Source organism: Acanthochromis polyacanthus, chromosome 16 (genome assembly GCF_021347895.1).
Source record: "Acanthochromis polyacanthus isolate Apoly-LR-REF ecotype Palm Island chromosome 16, KAUST_Apoly_ChrSc, whole genome shotgun sequence".
NCBI classification, from domain to species: Eukaryota; Metazoa; Chordata; class Actinopteri; family Pomacentridae; genus Acanthochromis; species Acanthochromis polyacanthus.
The window spans coordinates 12,669,718-12,693,366 of NC_067128.1; the positions used below are offsets into that span (position 1 = coordinate 12,669,718).

Consider the following 23,649-nt stretch of genomic DNA (forward strand, 5'->3'; position numbering starts at 1 on the left):
TGTGTGTGAACGCCTCCCGTCCTCCCACAGAAACCTCCCAGCTACTGCTGGTCAGATTATTGATTGTGTGTTTTCTTTGTTTTAGGTTTATTAGCACATTTGAACAGGATAACATTTATCAAAATGCTCTAATGTTCCATTACAGTGAAAACAAACGCTTGAACTGTTTAGTATTCTTCTCCTGCAGACTCACCTCGGAGTGTTCACCCAGACGATGCCGATGTGACAGAAGAAAATACACTCTTTGTCTTTCTGGTTCTCGCAGGAGCAGCGCTTCTCTCGCCGGTGTGCTGTGTGGGTGAGCTGCACCAGGGGGCCCTCCTCTGCTGCAGGGCCCGTAACAGAGATGGATGAGGCTGCAAAGCACAAATGACAAAGGGAGATAAGTTGTGTTTTCTTTTTAAGTACAATCTATTAGATTATGTTTATGTTGTTTGGCATAAATTCTTACATTAATCATAATAGTTGGCTCACAGATGTTTTGGAGGCACCAAACCTGGGTACTTCTTCACACTTTAAAAAAGTCACATTTTTATTTAGATTTGAGATCATTATTAGCCTAGCCGCGCTAGACCCATGCTGTTAAGACACAAGGGTCTAGGCACGCTCGACAGGGAGGGAGGCGGGCTAAAAGGTTGTCTATCAAATCACGCTGCAGCAATTGGGTAGGTATACAACCAATCAGCGCAATGAATAGGCTGACGTAGTTCCTAGAGCACCGGATTGTGGCTAAGTCCCATTAGCTTCCCAACCAGCGGAGCCAACTGGTATATTAAAGATTTGCCATATCCCGTCGGCATAAGTCCAAATACGTCTTTCTTCTCAATGAAACACTTCAGTGCCGTCCTTTGTTTATCTTCCAAGTTGAATTTTAGCTTCAAATCTTTAAGGGCTGTGGCCAAAGCCGAGTCGAAAGATAACTGTTTATTGTGCGCCGGTTGTTTCTGTCAGAATCGTCGCGCCTCTGTCGTCACTTAGTTACGCCCGCCTTCTGACTCTACACTTCATGGTGATTGGTCCGGCCAGTTTTAGGAGCATCCAACCTCGAGCCTTACGGAGGGTAACTAGACCCACCCTGGCAGAGAATTAAATTCGTTGCCATGGGTTGTCTAGCGCGGCTAGGCTAGATCATTATAAGATTGGCTGTAAACATCCTATTTTTTCGTATTCCTTGCAAACACATCTCCTACAATGCTTAAAATCCTTCGCTTTATATTTTTTGTAAAGTTGACTGAGCCAAAGCTGTTCGTCACAACACAGGTTGGTGTCTTTTTTAAAAAAAAGTATAACCTGAAGAAAATAGTCTTTTAAACCATATTTTGAAGCAACGTCACCAAACTTTCAAAGCATTTTTTACAATCAGATTTGACTGGTGATTCTATACATGCAGTTTTTATGTCCCTATGACCACTTTAAAAGGAGTTACGGTTAGATAGCAACATATTCTTATTAAAATTACTGCCAGGGAGTTTCACCAAGATGGCTGCCTAGTGGTGAGATTTGCCTATAAAGATTTTGTTTCAGGATAGTCACAAAATAAGAACTGCAGGTCATGTGACTCCATCTGGCCCAGTATAGTGATTCACCCTTTCCAAAAAATCCAAGCACTAGTAAAATTGTGAAGCAGAAGAATGTCTTCTTAAAAACTAAGTATCCCATTGTCTTCTAATATTAGCATTTTGAGTGTTATGTTGCTAGCAGTTGTCTAGCACCCTCCACCATGTAGCTGTGGACTGTGTGATTAGATTTCATCCATGCCATCCACAGTTCAACATTAAATATCTAAATAGCCATGGAACACAGTGACACAACATTTTATTTTGGCCACCATGAGTTTGACATTTGAGTCACACTAATATATCTCTAACACTTTAGATGTGATTCATATGTTTAACCCACTAAGGACACATAATTAATTTAGAGTTCAGGTATAAAGTTCCCACCTTCCTGCCATTTCACTATCTATATTACCATTTTCAAAATTCCCTTTGCGATGGGGAAGATAAACTACATCAATGCAGCAACCTACCACACTGAAAGTCTTAAGTTTTAATAATCCATTTTAATGACAGCGCTTGCCTCACTGCATGCAAGTGGTAACAAAAGTCATTTCCCTGTCACTTGTTTGAAGCGTTTACATGCTGGGGTTAACACTACCAAGGAGGTTTGTGATTGGTTTAAAGAAATACAAACCGGCCAGAGTTTATTTGCCCTATAGCAGAATGATAATGAGGTGTGGGCAGACCATTCTACACAGCATTACAGAATGGTCTGACTATGCAGATCCCTAATTCCTCAAAACCCAACCAAGTGGATTTGGAGCTTAAACCTAACTAAAGAGTGACAGAAAATACAAGTAAACACAGTGAAAAATGGCAAGCCACAGCGAAAGTCAAAACAAGACTTAAATACTGACACTATAGTAACTGTCAGAGATGAGACTGCTGGACAAAAGTCTGCTGATTTACACTTCTTAAATTCCCTCAAGCATCTAAATGTGGACTTTTGTTCCTCTTTGTAAGTGCAAAACTGTGGCTCCTCTGCCGTTAAATGAGGTAATAACAGAGCGCCATTAAATGAGGTGATAACGGCCTACTGAGCCCACTAGAAGGTGGAGGAGCTCCCTACTGGCCCGTATGTATCAGAGTGCTGTGTGATGATAGCACTTATTGAATAGTATGATCACATCCTTATCAAGTATTTAGAAATGTTAGATTTGCATGAAAAAGCTAGAAAAGCTTTCCTCAGCGGCGTTTTGTCTGTACTGCTGATGACAAAATAGTAACTTGCTAAAACTAGATGGTGAACATTGTAAACACTGTGCCTACTCTACGTCAGCAAGTTAAGGCAAAGGCATTGAGGCTGTAGACTGTTTGGAGGTCCAAGAAAAATGTTGACCTGCTGCAGGAGGAAACATCAGAGGAGCCTTTACTGAATAACAAAGAAAAAAATGTGGGGAAACATCTCGTCTGAAGGTGGAAATGACTTTATCCAATTATATAGCCACAAGATCTTCATCAGGGAGGAACAATCAACACCTCAGAAAAAATTTATCACGTTCACAGCTTGGGTCAGATGACATAATGCTGAGTGCCTTTCTCTACTTTTCCTGTTTTTGAGTTTTGCCCTTGTGGCTGGCACTTCACAGGCATTGGAACAACTCCCTGTTTCTTCGCAATTTACTGCACAACAAGCACAGCATGAGCAGAAATGTTACACTGTAAAGCTTGTGTCTACACCTGAACGCACACACTGACATACACAAAGGCATACATGCACACATGTACATATTAAAAAAAGAACACGTAGACACACAGAGAGCCCATAAAGCAGACAGAGCCCACAGACAGCCTTTGATCTTGCTCTCTGTGCACACACGGGAATGTTTGGGCGTCTAAAGAGGGATTTACACGATTTACACACGGGCACAAAATAACACCTCTTCTCACCATAAATGGCATAGGTCTGTTCTTTAGGTTGTCCTGTCCCACAGTATCAAATATTTGAGCTTGTTATTCAAGTAAAGTTTCCAAAGATGATGTTATTTGGCCAAAATGACGACAGACCACCCCTATCCAGTTTTCATCAGCAGAGCAAGTATCCAGGGACACTCCAGTCAGCGTGGACACTTCAGATGCTCTTGTTTTCATCACAGACATGTGTGAAGTTAAACAGCTTCAAAAGCATCAAAAAGTATTTTTGTGCAATTTAGCTATAGTTGAGTTTTAGTGGCAGTAAGCAAGTTACTTAGAACGTCCCTCTAATGTTTTCCAGCTTCTCCTGGGGGATCCAGAGGTGTTTCTGGGCCAGATGACTTATAAACTCTCCAGCATTTCCTGGGTCTAACCTCAGGTCTTGCACCAGTTGAACATGTTCAGAAAGCCTCCAATGAAAAAAAACAACTTCTTTCAACACAAAAGAGCAGCGGTTCTAATGTGAAATCCCTCCAGATGTCTAAGCTTATTAGTCCGTCTCTAAGGGTGAGCGCAGCCGCCCTAGAGAGGAAGCTCATTTTCGGCATGTTTGTGATGTTCTGGAGCGAGCAGTCTACTATTTCCAGCTTCACACTCAGAGGTGTTGATTCTCACAACCTCAGAGTCATGCTACCTTCTTTTGATTATGGATAAAACCCCTTCTTGGAGCCAGACTAGAGACGGGGAGAGAGTTTGTCGGTAGGCAGCTAATATCCAGGACCTGCACTATGAAGCAACATGACGGACTTTCTACCTGTAGTCACTGGGGTCAGGTAGAAGGCTGGTCATAGATTGGATCTACAGGAGGCGTGAAATGTCATATTTTTATCATAGTTTCTACATGTTTTTTCATTAAGCTTTTAATGACATCATCTTTTTGTGTCCTCCTCCTCTGCAATGGTTTAATGGAGGGATGGGCTGATCAAGTTTTTTGCATGAAATTTGATCTGAATAATACTGAGCGGCTGCTAATGTCGAGTCCAAGTCGGACACTATTTTTTCTAGATAATGCACACATTCAAGCATGTTAAGGTTATTAAATCAGTTCAGTGTAGACACTTGACAGCTGAATAGTGCTGCAATGGATTTAAAAAAGTCACGGATAAGATCAAAAAGATGGCAAAAAAAACACTGCATTGTCTACAGATGTCAAAACATGGATTAAATATTAGGATAAAGTTAAACTTTGTTGATCCCACAGTGGGGGAAGGTCACCGTTAGCTATAGCACCTGGTTGCCAATTACTGTTTAACACTGATGTGACTCGAAAAGGCAGCCACTTGGGCAACAGACTCATGTTAGGAAAGCATACGGGCAGTTTAGTTTGCTATGGGCACCATGATAAAGACCTGTGATACTTAATGTCAGAGCTGTTTTGAATAATATGTATGTCTTGACACGACTTAAGCTCTCCCATTCTGACAAATGTGTGACATCAGACATAGAGAAAGGACTGGAATGAGAAAAGAGTCAATAGCCACAAATGAAACTAAAGTGCTAAGATCTGCCCCAGACTTGATGCTTGAGGCAAGCTCAGCACCAGTTTAATGGCACTAACCGGAGAATGAGCTCCACCAGCACTTTTGGAGCCAATGAATTTGTATTCACAATATCTACACATGAATTCTCATTTTCTTTTAATGTTTTCAGGCTTGAGCAACCAGTGGATGGAAAATTGATTTGTGCTCAAATAGGTCAATCAGTTGGCACTAATCCAAAATCACTACACAGCCCAGTGCTGCTCCTGTGGATCTTCTACATTTGCTGCTTTGTATTGTACTTGAGTACAAATATGGCTAAAGTCCAGCACATTTGATAATTGTGTACCATATCTGGTTGTGCCATACCTATGTTGATGACTCAGGTGCAGATCAGGTGAACATAGATGCAATACCAGTGCAATACTGGCAACATTATTCAGCTGTCAACTTTTCATGCATAAAAAAAGCAGTTCTCTGCAAAACCTTTCTCATCTGTTTTCTTGAATGACAGATGACTTTTACTAACAGACAACAGTTTCCTTTATGTCTGTTCACTAAAACAAAGGCAGCAGGAGGGAGATGAAGTGCTCTATTGTAAAGTGAGATGTAGACAGTGCATCAGTCAGATATTTTTTATTTTCCTGTGTAAACAAGTGTTGTGTATTGGATATTTGAGTATGGAGCATTAATGTGAATGGTGGCAGCGGGGGAGTTGACAGAGTGAGACAATCGTACTCTGGCCTGCTCTGGGCTCTGGATATGCCTTAATACACTTGTTGCCGTTAAGCTGTTCCAGTCATGGGCCAGGTATTTCCCTGCACCTGTGTGCTGCAGAGCACAGATACATTTGTCATCACAGCAGCTCCCTGCCAGACACATCGCTGCAGTATCATAAACAATGAGGCAACGAGAGAATAATGGAGCTGCCGTTCTGCTTGATTTCACATTCAGTGGAATTTCAAGCGGCAGAATTGGAGATCACCTGAATCTAATTGACATTATGTGGATGTTATTGTTGTTGAACTCTTTACAGGTATTTTCTGAAAATTGAAATGAATTTTAAAACTGTTTTAGTTAACCTGAGGATGCTGACATTCTGGTCTTTGAACAGGGCGCCAATGTGTTCAATACACCCAAGTTTTGGTGTGAAGCACCACAATACTCCATAAAGTCAGGAACAAACAATTAAAGCAATGCCTACATTTAAAGTCTTGATAATGGTAATTATTACGAGTTTTGGGATTCACTCTGACTTTCTGACCCCAACTTGGACCTGAGATCACAGAAGTCTTCACTTTAATCGCCTGTCTGGAATAAAACACTGGCTTGAAGCCTGATCATTGGAGCGACTCTTGAAGAAGGAATGTAAAAAATAACAGAAACAAACCCCAACTGTTCATTTGATATATGTGAGAATTCCTTGCCTGTTTGTTAAACTCTTTATCCACAGGAGTTACCACTTTTTTAAAGACACTAAATCAGGTAAGAAGCACTAATCTCCAGATTGGATACACTTTAGACACAAGATTCCAGAAGAGTCCAATCTCACATTGCTTTCTTGTCTGCAGTTTGTCTTGAAGCACCTACACACAAAAAAGCAAACTCGACCTGGCAGACAGTTTGCACTGTTATTTTTCCTTCTGCCAAGTCAAACTCTACTAAACTGAGATATTTTGTTCTGATGCAGAATAAAATGACAAGTTTTAATCCATTTGATATGGAGATGTTGCGGTTCTCATCCACGGTCATCACATGCCCCTCAAAAAACACAGCATGAGTGCAATATCCTGGTACTGGCTTATACACATATTGATTTATTCATACAAGCAGGCTGAAGACCTGAATTCCAGCCTGAACGGGAAAAAATGTCAAGGGATGCTGTCGCTTTGGAGTAGATGCTCTGAGGCAAGTAATCAATTACGATCAGGGTTGGGTTGCATCAGACAATTCCTAAATACTTGCTGAAAAGCATATTTCCAGTCTACTGGTTTCCTGGTGTCTGTTTTAGAGCCAAGAAATAATTTCAAACACAGCAATGACAAGGCAGCAAATCACCATTTTTACTCGATATGAATGAGAGATTTAGTAACAATTGGACAAACCACACTAATCAGTATACAAACTTAAGTTCACTAGCTGTAGCTGCAGATTTGGCAGTGCGCTTAGCAGCATTACTCTTTGTAGCCAACTGTCTGCCAGAGAGCTTGTAAGTATAGATCATCAGATGTCACTTTAAAGCCTTGAACTACAACTGACATTCATGCGTTACAACTTCCTCTTCTCAGATTTTAAACCCTGCACCATGTTGTGTCCTGGATAGAGTTTATTCACTCCAAATGCATCTAAAATTTATGACATTACTTGGATCAAACAGACTTCATTTCCTTCCTCTTTTATAAGCTGGCAGAGTGCAGTCTGCCGATGAGCTGGCTCACCGCAGCCCTCATTTCCAGTCCTTGGGCTTGTCAGCTGAACTTTTCAGTGGCATCAGCTGTTGACACGCACTGTTTTATCTTCAGTATAATTTAATCTGATGACTGATGGTTTGTTATCTTCTTTGTCCTGTCTTGACAGGATGAAAAAATGCTGCAGAGCACATTGCACATTATTTAGACTTTAAATCTGATTTGTGCTCATCAGCTCAAGGTTTAATATTTGGTGAGTATTTTGTACTTCATCATCCGTTTTATGTTTGTGTGTTAAACTGCATTAGAATAACTTTATCATTTGCATTGCTGCCATTTTAAAAATGTTACAGACAGTAATCTCGATATAAATTTCAAAGATTTTTTTTAAAGTGAAGGTAAATCCTTCAAAACTGAATAAATCACTGAACACAGCAAGGAAACTGCCAATAACACTGATCAGGCTAAAAATATACAGTTTTGTTGTTTCATTTTTATCATGTTTTCATGTGAGTTCAAATATTTTTTTTAATTTGGTCAAGTGAATTTGTGTATTTGAAGACTATTGTATTTTACCAGCATGTCTTCACATGACAGTGGACCATAAGAATTGGGGTAAGCGTTATAATATGTTGATTGCACTCCAAATCTCCAATATTATGTATCCCTAGTTATATACACTGCCTGGTCAAAAAAAAAAAAAAGTCGCCACCTGGATTTAACTAAGAAAACAGGTAAGAGTCTTCCAATGGATAATTACTGCAGTGATGAATATGTTTCAGCTGCAACAACTTATTTAACCCTAGCTGATGCAGTGAGAAGCTTCTCATTTCTTAAACAACCATGTTGGAAGATATGTCCAGTGGTCATGGAAAGGATGTTAATCTGTCTCAGGAGGGTTAAATTATTGGCTTCCATCAAGCAATGAAAACAACTAATGAGTTTTCTGAAACCACTAGAATCGGGGTAAGAATCATCCAACGAATCATTAAAGGCTGGACGGATAGTGGTGAACCATCATCTTCGAAGGAATAGATGTGGTCGGTCATGTGGTCTGACGAGTCCAGATTTACCCTGTTCCAAAGTGATGGGGGCATCAGGGTAAGAAGAAAGGTGGATGAAGTGATGCACTCTTCATGTCTAGCGCCTACCAGCCTGTGGGGGTTAGGGTTATGATCTGGGGTTGGTCAGGTTCAGCAACGTTATGTTCCCAAAGAATGAGATCAGCTGACTACCTGAATATACTGAATAACCAGGTCTTTCCATCAATGGAATTTTTCTTCCCTGATGGCACGGGCATGTTCCAAGATGATGATGATGCCAGGATTCATGGGGTTCACACTGTGAATGAATGGATCAGGGAGCATGAGACGTCATTTTCACACATGGATTGTCCTCCACAGAGTCCAGACCTCAGCCCGTTGAGAATCTTTGGGATGTGCAGGAGAAGACAGTGCAGTCATCCGACTATCGCATCATCAATGTAAGATCTTACCGAAAAATTACCGCATCTCTGGACAAAAATAGATGCTGTGGCATTGCAGAAGCTTATCAAAATGATGCCATAGTGAATGAGTGCCGTACTCAAAGCTAAAGGCAGTCCAATAAAATAAACTTTTTTTTTTTGGCTGAGCAGTGTATTATTACTTCATTATTTGAGTTTCTGGCCATTTTTTTGCTCCAGTCACATCTCTGTGCAGCTCAGTGAGTCCTCATCAAAGTCCATTTGATGTCAGACAGTGCCACTGTTGGAAAAAAAACAGCGCCCACCAGATGACTCCTGCTGCCCCCCACACACCACGATATGTGCTGTAACAACGTGAACAACAATCCTGGCAAACATTTGAATCCGTCTGTGGTTTTCTGTGTCAATGAGACTAAAGTTCCACCAGCTCTGGGAGCATTTACCAGCAGCTGTGACCGAACTGATGAAACAAGGCAAAGACGTTTAAACCGACCCTCAACTTGATGCTCATGGTCTGCTAATCAGTGCCAGAAGAAGTGAAATCACATGTAGCAGAGCAGTTAAATTATATAATGTTCGCTACGAGCCAACAAGAAGAAGAAAATATTGACAGGAAAATCAGGCAAGAATCATTTTGGAACTTAACCTGCTGAACGTCAAGCAGCCTCTGGGCGATTTTTTGCTCCTGTCACATTTTTACTGACTGTGGGCTCATTTTTATCTTCTGCGTGGTATAACAACGTTATAATGCAAAAATTAATAAAAAAAAATGTGAAATAATTTTTTAGTAAATTTTACAAAACTGAAAAAAACCTAAACTCAACATGTCTAATTTTTTTCAAGTGTCGACGGGGTTAATCAATACTGGAAAATAATGTTTTTATTAGTTTTTCATTTGTTTCTATGTGTGTTTCCTGTATACACAGCCCGCAGTTCATCTGAAAAGTTATTGTATTTTTGTTGTTGAGTGATTTATTTTTTGGCAATTTTTAAAATAAAAATGTCTAATTAAGGGATTTGAATTGTTTTTCACAATTTTAGACTCCAATTTGATTAATTTTCCAAGTCAAACCGTATGTCTGGCTGAACAGTAGTGTAGCGGTTAGCACTTTCGCCTTGCAGCTAGAAAATCCCCAGTTCACGTCCCGACTTTCCCGGGATCTTTCTGCATGGAGTTTGCATGTTCTCCTTGTGCATATGTGGGTTTTCTCCGAGTAGTCCGGCTTACTCCCACAATCCAAAAACATGCTGAGGTTAAATGATTACTCTAAATTGCCCGTAGATGTGAATGCAAATGTGATTGTCTGCATATGTAGCCCTGCGACAGACTGGCGACCTGTCCAGGATTAAACAGATGATGGATGGAACCATATGTCACAGATAAGTAGCTCACAGAACATTTGAAAGTTACAAACTCTCACTATTCTTTCTGTTTTTACAGTGTTCGGCTCTGATAAATGGAGTCATTTCGGTAACCTTTTAATTGTAACATGCCTTTCTGTTCCACCAGTGTGTTTTAGCTTTGAAAGAGTGAAAACTAGTCAACATTAAGGAGCTCACACCAATATTATTAATTTTGGCCACTATGCGTGCCATGATATTTCCATTTCCCTTTTTAAGTATGGAAACCCAACTTGGACATGTGCCAGTCTCAAATGTGATGTCAGACACAGTTGTAGTTTATTGTTTCCTTGCTAAAGGCCATGATGGTACTTTATGGAAGTAAGCATAACTTTTTCCTAGATGTTAGGTTCTCGTCTTCCCTTTTGGCACCCGTTCAATCCTCCAAGCAGCCCTCAGTGCGACGCATACTTCCTCTCTCATAATTTCATTTAGTGGTTTGTGGCCTTTGAGTGCAGGTATTTCCGTGCCTGTTCCCGTAAGCTTGCATACTTTGTGTCCATGTGCTAGTATTCATGCAAATATCTGTATTACTTAGCATCTGTGGCTTCAGAAAAAAATAATATCAGAAAACCCAAGAGATAAAACCCCTGTTCAGGCTCCTACAATGTTTGGAGACTGCCAGTTTAATTTCAGGCCCGGTTATGAGATAGTCTGCTTGGCTCCACGGGGTTTGACAATATTTGACAATATGCAGGCGGCTCAGTCGGTAATCCACGAGCTGGCTGTTTGGACTGGCAGGGGTCACTCTGCAGGTAGAAGCCTCTCAAAAAAGAAAGGATTCAACAGCAGGACAGTTTTCTTCACATTTATCATCATGCATTCACTTATAGAAAGGAATTGCAGATATGCAGTGGTTTGGCGTGCAGCTTAACACAGTTTGGGGTTGAAACATGCTGCTTAGCATTTCAGGTCCATTGTGTTTTTCTACCCTTGGTCACTGGAGGTTCTTGGGTGGTGATAAAACATGCTGAGGCCAACATGACAGCCAGTGTAAACTCTCGACTTAATTTGGAGCTTTTGAAGCCCAAACGGCTCCAGCTTGAATCCCCAGACAGGCTGTAAAAATCTTATTGAAGTGAAAGTCCCTGGTGACTCACTGAGGTCAGCCGAACACCGAACCTGCTGCAGGGCGGGTACCTTTCCTGACCTTCAGCGAGAGCACAGCTTGCAAGGTGAGGACACTGAGAAGATGCTTTAGGGTTGATTTTGACATTAGGTTTGTCAGGTTAGGGCTTAATTTGAGGAATCTACTGATCTTATGGTGCACGATATTTATTCTAAAAAATGGTTGATGGTTTTATTTGAACAGGCCAATATTACATTATGTTCCACAACAGCAGGTTTCTGACCCAGCTGAAGACACGTTAAAGAGTCCCTGCACACAAATAGTATAAATGATTGCAAATTTGATCATCAATGGCCTGAAAATTGCTACCTTTGTAAGATGTCTTAACATAAGTGGTGGTGAAACAGTCCATTTCCCTCCTCTGTGAGGTCAGATGAGACCTGCTCCCACAAAGATAGCATGTTGGAGATGAACCCTTAAGGTAGATGTATTGCTTGGCATAGTGTTTCTTAATCCAGTATAAACCAGGGCTTTAGGTCGACTCTCTTAAAAAATGGCTCTACAAATCAATATTTAATATTCCTAGCATTATTTCTAAGGATGCTGATGCTGGTTACTCCATCAGTTCCAATCTGGATGATACACTTAAGTTAGCAATTAAGTGATAATTGTACTTGTATAGCCCTTTACAACAAAATTACTAAAAAAAAACATAAAAATTGCACAAGCATCAGAATCATGATAAGTGATGTCATTTTCTGATTCTTTGTACAGTTTGAGAGGAGCATTATGGTGAAAAATTTGGTCTCGCGCATGGAGCGAACTGGTCAAACCGCGCATTACTGACGTTGCAAAGTGAAGCGATGTGCCGGACAAAAGGCTTGAGGATGAAGACTAAATTTGACAAGTGTTACACTATTTTGGAAAATAAGTTTAGCGAGTTTCAACTTACCCAGATCCACAGGAGATCAGGACAAGGTTGCAAAATTCAGCACAAAGTCAGATATTGTATCTAACAAGTGCTGCGGCCACACTGCACAAGTTTCTTTATCCCACCAAATAACTCTGTAATCTTATGATAAATTGCATGTCATTACCTTAAAAGTAAAGACTGTTCAGTGTACAGTAGCAGTCAAAAACACTGACCCCATTCCTAATGTTTCAGCTCATGTTTGGTTTGGTTGAAAAGAAAGTTGTAGAGAAAAAAAGCTACAGCTCATGAAGGTACACTGGTGGATGCTTTCTGAGTGTATGTGCAAGGCGAAAATTGGAATGAATGGGTCTGGATTCTTCATCCTTTGTCTAATACATTCATTCATAAACCATTTTGCTTTGAGGAAGAACAGACATTTCTACTGCAGCCACCCAGTGGGAATATTTAAGTATTTTTAATGTCAAAGGTGATTGTATCACCACAAACAGATTCTGTTCAAGGACACCTTCCATTTTAACTAGCCCAGACTATTCCTGCAGTTATCCGGGTCACTGGGTTTTATTTAGCATCCTAGGTGCTGGGAAAAACGATACCCTGGTTTTATCTTGTGATGTCAAATTGCTGGTTTCTTCAGCAATCCCTAATAAACCTCAAATGTCTGGCTGTGACACAGGAACACAAAACAGATTAGGCCCAAAGGACAGCTGGAGATACTAGAGAAAAAAATGGCAAGAGGGTAGACAAAGGAAATGTATGGACAGTGAAAATAAAATGAAAAACCACAGCCAGTGGAGTAGGAGAACATGCTGACAGAGGAGCGCTCTTCAGAGGTTATCGAAGACTGTACACAATAAAATATTTGTCTAAGTGGGTGGAGGTGATATGTTCCATTTCATCAAGCTCAATACAAAAAGAAAGGAAGCATTTTATTTCCATGTTAAGTAGCACCCAGCAATGAATAATCAGAGTGGAACATGAGGGAATGAGTAGCTTTAGGGCTGGTCATGACTCTGTAAGCCACAAGCCTTATTTCATAATGACGAGGTCAAGTAGCAACACTCCTTAAGCCACACACTAGTCTGCCTTAAGATCGGCATTGTCATGACAAAAGTTTTGCTTTTTCTAGCAACCGCCTGTTGCTCTGTCGTGAAGATTGTCAGCCATGTGCCACTTGAAGTTTTTTACCGATCATCTCTACATTTCCTTCCAAAGGTGAGCGAATGAAAACCTGCAGACACAAGTGGTTGAATCTCACATGAACCCGCCACAAACTGTTCCAAGATGTATCAAGAGGTGAGGTTTATTAAGCCTGCTGTGGAGTCAGATGTGAAGGATGTTGGATGAGTGTAATTTTTCGATGTAAGGCTTTACTTACTTACTAAGACTGCAGATGTAAATGAGCTGATTTGTAAAACAAGGTAATATAAAAGATGAAATGCTGTCCGGTCTTAAAATGTGGTGCACATGTGATACCACAAATTTGTATTCATTTAGCGTTTCACTTTCCAAGAATAAAGCACAAAGTGTAACGGGGGCTCAGGGAATAGTCAGATTTGCAGGTTGTGGACAGATTGAGGTAGGGAAGGCTCATATGAATTCCTACAGTACAACATAATCCGCTGGTAGTTCATGTTAAAGTCATTTCACCGCATTTGCTAATACAATGCCAAAAACTTTTAAATGAGCCAGTTCCTCGTAGTTTGTACTTGTTTCTGAACTAAACATACAGGTATACTGACTGAGTACCACTTGAAAACCCCCCAGCACTCAAAAGTAGAGCATTGGCAATGCAAATGGGTGGGAGGCTGTTGAGGGATCATAGCTACATTAGCTTTCAATATCTGAATTAACAACAAGACTACATGAGGGCTCCCCAAAGCTCTAAATGACTTCCTTAATGACCAACTTTTGGGATCTACTCAACAAATCAAGTTTTTGGAACCATATTTTTTCACTTTTGTACCACCATGCTAATGTTCTCCAAATTAGTTTGTATTTAAGGAGGCCATAAAGTCCAAAGTCTACTCCAAAGGGAGTTACTCTCTGCCAAAGGAAACTTATCTGGCTGAAACACTTCATCCAGGTGAAGACCAGGCTTTTCTTCCATTCCAAGCTTATTAAATGCTCATGAAGACGCTTTTTCTTCTGCTAAAACTTTACAAAAGGTCCTGTAGGCAAGTCTCACTACCCTGTAGCCATCTCGGTATTTCCCCAGTGCAGGTATTTAGAGCTAACGATAACACACATCTGTCTAAATGAATGTGGAGAGAGCCATAACTGCAACTTCAGTGGTCATCGGGACATGAAAACTACATGCATAGAATCACCAGTCAAATCTGATAAAAACTGCTTCAAAATTATTTGACTTCATCCCAAAATAAAGCTGAGAACAGGTTGTACTTCCCCTATGCATGCCCACAGCTAAATAACACTGCACCTGACACAGTGTAGCAACACAATTAGCTGGAAGTTTCCCCGTTTGGCAGTTAAAAAGCAGGCAATCTGTTTTTTAAGGGGAGGGGCAACACGTGTCGCACAACCACCAACTTTGGAGTTATAGAATTCACCCATGGGCTGCCATTCTGACTTCTTTAAGTGGTGTGTTTTCTTCCCTTCTAACATCACTAATGCACCGTCCAGGTTCGTGAGCACGTTATTACAGGTTCTTGAAGAAGCTTTCCACAGATCGCCCGTGGCAGCAGTCTGAGGAACACCTAAACCACTGAGTGGCAGCCAAAGACATCTAAATCTGAGATTAGGCCAGTTTTCAATACAACCATGGTGTTACAGAACTCACCCATAAGTTGAAAAGGATTCATTTGAAATACAAGAGGTTTGACCACACAGTCTTTAGCAGGTACAGCACCTTCATCAACAGATGTAATAGCCAGGGGCCACATTCTTAGTTATTCATAGCTGGATGTTTGCCTGGCCCACACTCAGCTCTCCAGACTAATTTGTGGCAACTTACATGACACACGAATGTGTGAATGAAGATGGAAGGATGATTTCATCTCAAGAGACTCAGAACTACTATAATTCTGTTATTTAAAACTCATTTTGGCATCTTGTCAAAAGTGAAAAATAGTTTCTTCTTTTACAGTTTTGATCTGAGAAGGCAGGAGAATGTGTTATCCTGTAGGTTCAGGTAGGTGCTGCCAAGAATATGCAGATGAAACCCCTGGCAGCAAGATCAAGTAAATGCATTCCAGATTCTCTTTTTGCGATAAGAAATTAACCCCCCGTGTGATGTACAGGACTGCATTCCTGATTATATAACTCAGCCTTCTTTAGGATATCGTTATTTAGATTGTTTATTTAATTGGATTTTTCTTTAAGAGTCACAGGATTTCAAAGTTCTTATTTGTACACAGAAGCAGAAAACCGACAAAAAGCAACAAAATGTTGTTGGAAAATGTAACCTAGATGGGAATATGTTTGGTTAACTCATTAAAATGTGGTAACGTACACACTCTGTAATCCAGGGCCAGTGTTTTCCCTGGAAACACACAGACACACCCATCTCATTACCATGTAAACAAGTGGAAAGCTAGTTGAGGAAAATGGGAAATGCAACAAAAGGGAGCAGAAAAAATAATTGCAGAACAAACAGAAAAATTAAGGAGTTGGAAAATGCAAGCTTCTTGCTTTTTATTCCCCCAAACCAACAAATCGAATGTTAAAAAAAAAATTCTACTTTTACATTTTGTTTTGCACTCATAACTGTAATTATCGAACCATTTGTTTTAGTTGAACATGTGACTCGTCATTTTCTTCGACTTCTGTCAGTTTTAGGGCTCCACTTTCACGATCTGGGACTGTAGTCTATAAACCTGTCACGCTGACTTACGCTGGATACTAAAATCCATGTTGGAGCCAAGTCTCCAAAGTGTACAGAGATGTTTAATACTTTAAATCAAAAATGCAGAGAGAACTAGTTTTTCTTCACCAACAGAGTGTGTTTAGTCACGTAGTCATGGATAATAGTGGGTGCACAGTATTATTAGGTTACACAATTTTTTGGAGTAGTGTTTTTTTTCTCTCGGTATTTATATATATATATATTCTTCAGAGGAAGTGCATATTTAGATGGTTTTATAAGTAAAACTGCTGTAGCTGATATCCAGTCTTTATTTTTAACAGATGGTTATGCTTCATGCATCACGGAGCAAACTTTCTATGTTCTTTTATTCATTCAAACTGCACTTGAGAGACCTGAACAGCTATTAAAGACGGGTTTACCTTGATTCTGGTGGATCAACATCAGAGTGGTGGCGAGGAGCCAAAGGTAAGTGAAGTCCATCTTGCTTGCCTCCTCAAGATCTAACTGGTAAACCAAAGAAAAATAAAGCACCTCAGTGTCCACGTTAAGTTCCTCAATAGAGTTGCCTTCTTCCAGTTATAAAAACAGCAGAGAAGAGCCCAGAGGGTCCAGTTGAATCAGACACCCGGGTGTGTAAATGATTCCAGTCAACACTGAAGAAAAATAAGGCGCTCCTCAATCAAAATGTCCACTTGATCCTGTCAGGTAAAATGCTACAAACCACCCAGACACACTGCTAAACTGAACCCTGGTTCAGGGTGTTGGGCTGTATCCTGAGGCTGCTGTGGTTTCCACGCGGAGGGAGGATAGAGTGACGGGCTCTCGTGTTAAGCTCTATCACAACAGATGAGAAGTGAACTGCGGGAGAGGAGGAGGACACAGGAGGGGAGGCTGGCTCTGCACTCAGACACCTTCACAGCTTGAACGTCATTAATCACAGCCTCCTCTCCCCAGGTTCACCCGTGTCATGTTCTCGTGCTTGCTGTGTCTCTCACTGTGGTCTTATCCATCTCTTTGCTTCTTCCGTCCTTTGTGTAACCTGAAATCTGTCACTCTTCTCCCTGGGATCTCCTCCTGATTGTGTATTTTGTGCACACATTGTTTTATCTGTGTCAAATGAAGAGAATTCCAACAGAAGAAAGGTAGTGTCTACAGATACGGACCCATAGCCTGTGGGCTACGGATACGGCACTTTCCATTTGCCGTACTTGAGTCTCGCGAGTCAAGAAGCTGCTAACCACTGCAAACTGTTGAAAGGTAAGCAAAAGTTAAGGTTAGGCTTAGTGTTAGAGTCAGGTTTAGGGTCCGTACCTGTAGTACCGATGCTACGGGTCCGTACCTCCAGCGTCTACCGGGAGTCACGTGACCAGATCTCACGTATCTGATTGGCAAATGGAAAGTAGGGGTCCATACCTCTAGCAACTACCCAGAAGAAAACACTGCTGAAGCACAAATGACCCCTTGGCTTCACCAATGTAGAAAAGGACAAACTCAGTTAACGAACACAAACAGACGGAATGAGGTGGAAATGAGTGGCTGTGGTGCTGTTATGAAAACTAATGTGAAAAATGTTGAACTAGCTAGTAGTTCTTATTGAAGTTTATTTATGCTACAGGAGATCCTTTGTCCCCACAGCCAACAGGCAACACAACACCTCGATCAAGGACAGTGGATCATGACCTGATCTGTTGACTGCAACACTCCAGCGGCACCCATATATGCTTATGATTAGTCCCAATCTCTCATTGTACCTTTGTAATACTCTATTTTATTGGAAATACCAACAGGAGAACAAAGTATTTATCTATCTGTGGTGAGATTTAGGAGGGATCTTTGTACTTAATCAGACCAACTATGGTTTTGACAACGCCACCTGGGGCTGACACCCAGGAACTCTAGCTGTGGTGAGTTTCCAGTCACTAGGCCAACTCAGATCACACAAGTTCCATTAACACAGGAGGGGCGAGACATGTCCAATTTAACAATGTTTATTAACAGACTGTCTAAAAAGAAAATACACACACACCGGTTAACATATCAACTAAAAGGAAGATGGGCAACAAGGAATTAAAACCTGGGCTGAGGCTTACCCTGCGGCAGGACAACCAAAAGGGGAGAAGAGTCCGCAAAGTAATCACCCATGACACTGCAAATCACACACACGCAAAATAAAAAAAAAAAAAAGGGGACCGTGTAGAAAATACCACCACCAGGGAATAACTGCTGCAGTAAGCCACAGCACCTGTAACAGAAGACAAAGAAAGATTAATAAAATGTGCCCAAGCTAACCATAACTGGTGTGGAGAAAAGGAAACAGAACAACGAATGACAAATTAAATTCAAAACAGGAAACAAAATACACTCACAAAAGCAAACAACAAAAAACAAACAAACCAAACTAGCAAAAGAGATAATTAAAGCAAAAGAGATAATTAAAGCAATATCAACACCATCAGTAAAAAAAAAAACCAAATCAGTTGAACAATTGCAGGAGCCTGTGTCGCCAGGCATCAGTCCTCCAAAGTCCAAACAGGTGACACGGCCTCTGCACAAAACAGGCCCAGGCTGCACTCAGCAGTGCTGGGCCCACATGTTACTCCGCCCTCAGCTGGCAGCCGAAAATCCAAAAAAAACAAAGCAATAACGAAACCAAAAGAAACCGAAGCAAACCAAAACAGCAGCACGGGTCCACGTGATGATGACTGGACGCTGGACAGCTAAAAATAAAAATCTATAATTAAATAGACCTAAAAGTCCACCAATTTAAATGGCCAAAATTCACATACCCGGTGAGCCGAGGATATAAACCCTGGAAATACAGCCCATCCACGCCACACGCCTGGAGCCGACCAACAATCACGCACACACTGCAGGGCTGCAGCTGATCATCTCCCCCAGGCCAGCAATCAGCCAAACTAAAAGGAGCGGTGATTTTAATCACTGCATGAAACACATGCAACAAAAAAAAGGACCAGAGCACTTACATATTGCAGACGGCGCACCTTGACAGCAATTACAGCAGCTGGATACAAAGAATGTGGCTACATCCAGAACACCGCCATGACAAACCACAGCCACCATGACCGCAACCAGAGTGGAAGACAGCGAACTCCACTGCTGCGCACCTGAATATAAATGGTGCATGGTACCGCCCAGCAATTAAGGTCTTCTGACACTGAGAAGTCGAACCCCTCACCTTTCACAGGTCAAAATCGAGTTAAAGTTACTTCATTCTTTCAAGAAGCTGAAATGTATTTTGTCTTGAGATGAAACAGAACAAGACATTTGGAGATCATCAGAAGATGTCACTGAGGCTTAAAGATAGACACAGACACAGACACTGGACAACTTGCCAACCTCCAGGTGTAACTGTGTGGGTTTGAAATCTGTGTTCGCTCGTTCAGCTGGAACTGGAGATGGCAAAAGAGGATACTGAGGTATTTTAAAAGTACCTAATATTTCTGTCCTCCATCTCTCATTCTGGCCAAGAATCTGCTATTTTCAGCTTCCCCTTCTACTTTGGCAAATCACATTTTCTTTGTATTTGTTTTGGACTGAATTGCATAGGAGTTGCCTGCAGTCTGTTCTGACATCATCTGGAATAAAATGTGGACCACTGAGCAGGAAAATGACAGACTCACAAAAGGTGGTCCCGTGTTTGTGTCAGTCTTTTTATCTTTTTTTTGGCCCAGTTTACGGGAAGCCTTCTCACCGTCCTTCTGTCAGTCGGACTGTGGAAAGGCCGCTGTGGTAAACCAGATTCATAAAGAGGGTAACGAGGACAATCCAAACATCTGGGAGGCAGATTCGATGGTGAGCTAGGTTTCCCCAAATTGCTCAACCAGATCTCGTGAAATTCTCTAAAATGACATGAAAATGGCATGCTCTGTGCAGAGGAAGTGAGTGTTTCACCGCTGTGAGAGAACGAGGAATGACAGGAATAGGCAAGCATGAGGCCTTTTTTCCCTTTATACATTGTGGGAAATGAGAAGATTTGATTCCCAGTTTGTTAAATTGTTGAAGAGGTTTTAATTTTGGCAGAAGCTGATATTTTGTTTGTGAGAGTGAAATGCTGAGATAGATAATAATCTGATGTTTACGTGTTCAGGACAGAGCTGAAGGCTGGATGTGGTTAGCCTAGCTTAGCATGATGACTGAAAAACAGACATACCAGCCCATTCTATGCAAAGCTCAAAAGTATACCTACCATCATGCCTAAAGCTACTAATTTACAAATAAATGCACAAACAGAAATGTTAAAATTGATAATTGTGCTTCTATTTGAAGTTATGTGCTGCAGCTATGTCTTCCCAAATAATAGTTCATCCATCTGCCAACTTTCTGCTCAAATATGATGGGATGGTACCACAGAAATTCACTGTAAGTACATGACACACTATACCTAAGCTGAGGACTGTTTCAAACCAAAGTAAACAAGAAGAGAATTCCATATTAGACAACTGAACAAGTACCAAACCACTTAAAATTAGAGTTGTGAAACTGGTATAGATTCAACAGAGACATACAGGATAAGAAGGAGAACCCTCACAGTGTTTGAAACATGCAAGAAACCTGGATGTTTCGTGATACGTACACAAACACACAGGTGGTTTTGAAATACACACATGCAGGTGTTTGTAGAAGATGAGGTGATGGACATATTTTATCCCACTCTATGGATTTTCATGCATCTTGCAGTTGCTTGGATTTATGTTAAGTCTGGATTACACCCAAAAATAATGTTTTGTTGCTTTATACAAATCTGCACATGGGAACTATAGCAATATACATTTCACAGAAAGACTGTCAAATGAAGCATCCATATGGCATGAGTAGGATTGGGAAGCTAAAACACCTCGTTATTGCTAACAAAATCTCATAGTTACTGCTCAGCTAAAGGCAAGTCTGACTGTAGTTTCAACTCCATGATGTGTAAACACTGGATATGGCGTAGAATTATCTGACTTGGGCTTTTGGCAAAAAAGTTATTTTTGCTGCCTCTGGCTATTGTTCACCAAGTAGCAGTTCCAATTTGTTCCTCCTCCAGAAATCACAAACTGACATTTGGCTCAGCATTTTTAAGATACAAAGTTCTCATCATTAAGATTTATGGCAAATTCATGCTTTGCGCAAACACGAGAAGACTGTGCAAGGATATTCTCACCCACACCTTTGTAATTCATCATTTAATTGCAGTAGTCACAGCTGTGGAGGTGCTTGAATTTGTACAAGCTTTCTGTCGACCGAAGCCAAACACAGCGGAAGTCATAATTTCTCCAGACATCCTGGGCTATGTCCACCCACCCCAGGAACAATCACATAAATAGTGCTACAGCAACCGTGATCTCTAACCAGCTGCTGTATGCTTTTCTCTCTTCAGTATTAAGAGCAATGCAACCTTCCGCTGACAAACACATATTACTTGCAGTATAAATAGAAGCCTGTGCTGTCCACTCTTGTATTCAAACATTGCATTGGTTTGCGCACACAGACATCATGAACGTGAATCAACACTTAGAGGCTTTATTAGGTGTATTTTAAACTCGATAGCTATGTCCTCCTCAAACTGTTTTCATGCTAAGCTAAGCCAACCACACATTCACAGTGTTTGAGTCTTGCTATACTGTGACTATGCTTTATTTTTTCACATTGAAAGTGAATTCTGGGATTTTAGTCTAACACAGCTTTGCCTAATCCAGCATCTCCTCACAGTCAGCTAGCTGTCTACTCCGTGTGTGCTTGAAAAATCCATGTTCGTACACAGCCAGAAGCCCAAAGATGCTCCAACTGATCAACACAACTCTACGCCAGCCTGTCTTGTGCATGTTAGAGCTCGTGTACAGTGATGCTTGTGCAAAAGGGAAAGAGGAATCTGACACATTCTACATAACAAAATATGCAAACTGGCTATATGCCAATACAGATTCACCTGTAAAATGAGTCAAAGCGGGCCGTTGGATGCAGTTTGTCCACAAAACCTTTATGAACTTCAGAGTTAGACTTTAGCAGTCAAGCTCACGGTAATCCTGCTCTTTGCATCTTAGCAGATGTAAAGAGTTTGAATTTGCAAAGTGAAGCGACATGTTTCCCAAATGGAAATGCACGCGTGTTTGTTTGTGCAAGTGTCTGCTTGTCATTTAGCTGACTGTTTGACTTTTCATCAGGTCTTCAGGCGAGATAATTAGAGAGCAGAAACTGAAAACAACAGCCCAACGCTGCCATTGCCCCGAGACACACTTACAGAGGCGGAGGTGAAATAATGCAGGAGAGGTGAAGAAGAGGGGGTGTAGTAAAAGGAATAGAGAGAGAAAGGGAACACAGTGGAACTTAAAGAAGGAAAAGAAAAAGCTTGTATTTCCTTACTGCCTTAAAATGTGAGTTAGCTGCACTTTGGCTGATAAATTAGCTCAAAAGGGAACATAAGAGTTGTGAAAGTGTCAAACCGGATGAGTTGAATTGAATTAGCTTCAGAAAACAACTTCAATAATTTTATAATATTTCATGAAAACCATGAGTTGCTTTCTCTTCCCATTTTCTGCTTAAAGAGCTTCCTGTCTTTTAATCACTGAAATTTACAGCCATGTTGATCAGAGTCAGTATAAAGACAATCTGTAAGGCTGCAACCAGTTACAGTGACCTAAATTTCCAAAACTCCCAAAGTCTTTGAGTGTAAGGACTGAAATCATTACTAATCGTTTTTGATTTAACTGCTGTGATTTTTATGAAAAGAAACCATAATTTAATTTGACAAAGACACAGCAAATTTCAATTATGCCTGTTTTCTCAAACTACAAAAAAGAAGAGTCTTTGGGGAGTTTTAACTTTCTAACAGCATCCTGGGAAGTCGTCTTCTATGCTGGTGTTGTTTCTTATTAACTTAATTTATTGGCTTGAGTCAACTCTCAGCTGTTCATTCAAGTCAAAATGACTGAAGTTATAAGAACCTCTGCTTTTAGGTGGTCTGAAACTAAAAATGGTTTATTTATGAACTACAGCAAGGCATTTGACTGTCTGCCACCAGAAACTGTGGACTATCATGAGGGAAATAGGTTTTCCCCAATCACATTGTGAAGTTGATCAGTAAACTTTATGAAGACCAGGAGTCTGCTGTAAGGACAAGCAGATGTGACACAGACTGGTTCAGATAGGAAGAGGGGATAGACAGCGATGCATCTTATCTCCGCAGTTTTTTAAACATCTTCGCTGAACAGATCATGAGAGATGTCCTTAGAGAAATCCATGGAGGTGTTAAAGTAGGTGGCCAACATTTAACAAATTTAAGGCTGCATCCATATCTCCACCCTCTGGACTTGCAGACTAAGCCCTCGCGGACTTCAGTCATACGTAATGTGACGTCTTTACCGTCATCACGTAAAGTCTGCAAGAGTGGGAGTCTACAGCATTATGAATGGAGCTAACAGACAGACTTGGAGTCCGTTTCAGTCGTTTCCGTGACACTGTTTGAAAAACTATCATGTATACGCTATAATATTAATTAATTTGGGTATTACTTACATTGGAGGACTTGCTTTCGTCCTTTTTCCGCCATTATTTTTCTCAGCTCATGATTTCTTCTTCAGATTGCACAGCTTTTATAG

General features: G+C 40.8%; 1 protein-coding gene across 1 annotated transcript in view; it reads right to left on the reverse strand.

The window, feature by feature from the left end:
- Window positions 1-16,929, reverse strand: part of si:ch211-202p1.5 (uncharacterized protein LOC103909337 homolog) — a 30,378-nt gene extending 13,449 nt beyond the window's left edge. Inside the window, exons 1-2 of the mRNA XM_051936782.1 lie at window positions 16,471-16,929; window positions 194-356 (exon numbers count right to left, since the gene is read on the reverse strand). Coding sequence (XP_051792742.1) covers window positions 194-356; window positions 16,471-16,531 — 224 coding nt within the window. The 5' untranslated portion in view covers window positions 16,532-16,929. The remainder of the gene's footprint in view (window positions 1-193; window positions 357-16,470) is intronic.
- Between the last annotated feature and the right edge of the window lie 6,720 nt (window positions 16,930-23,649).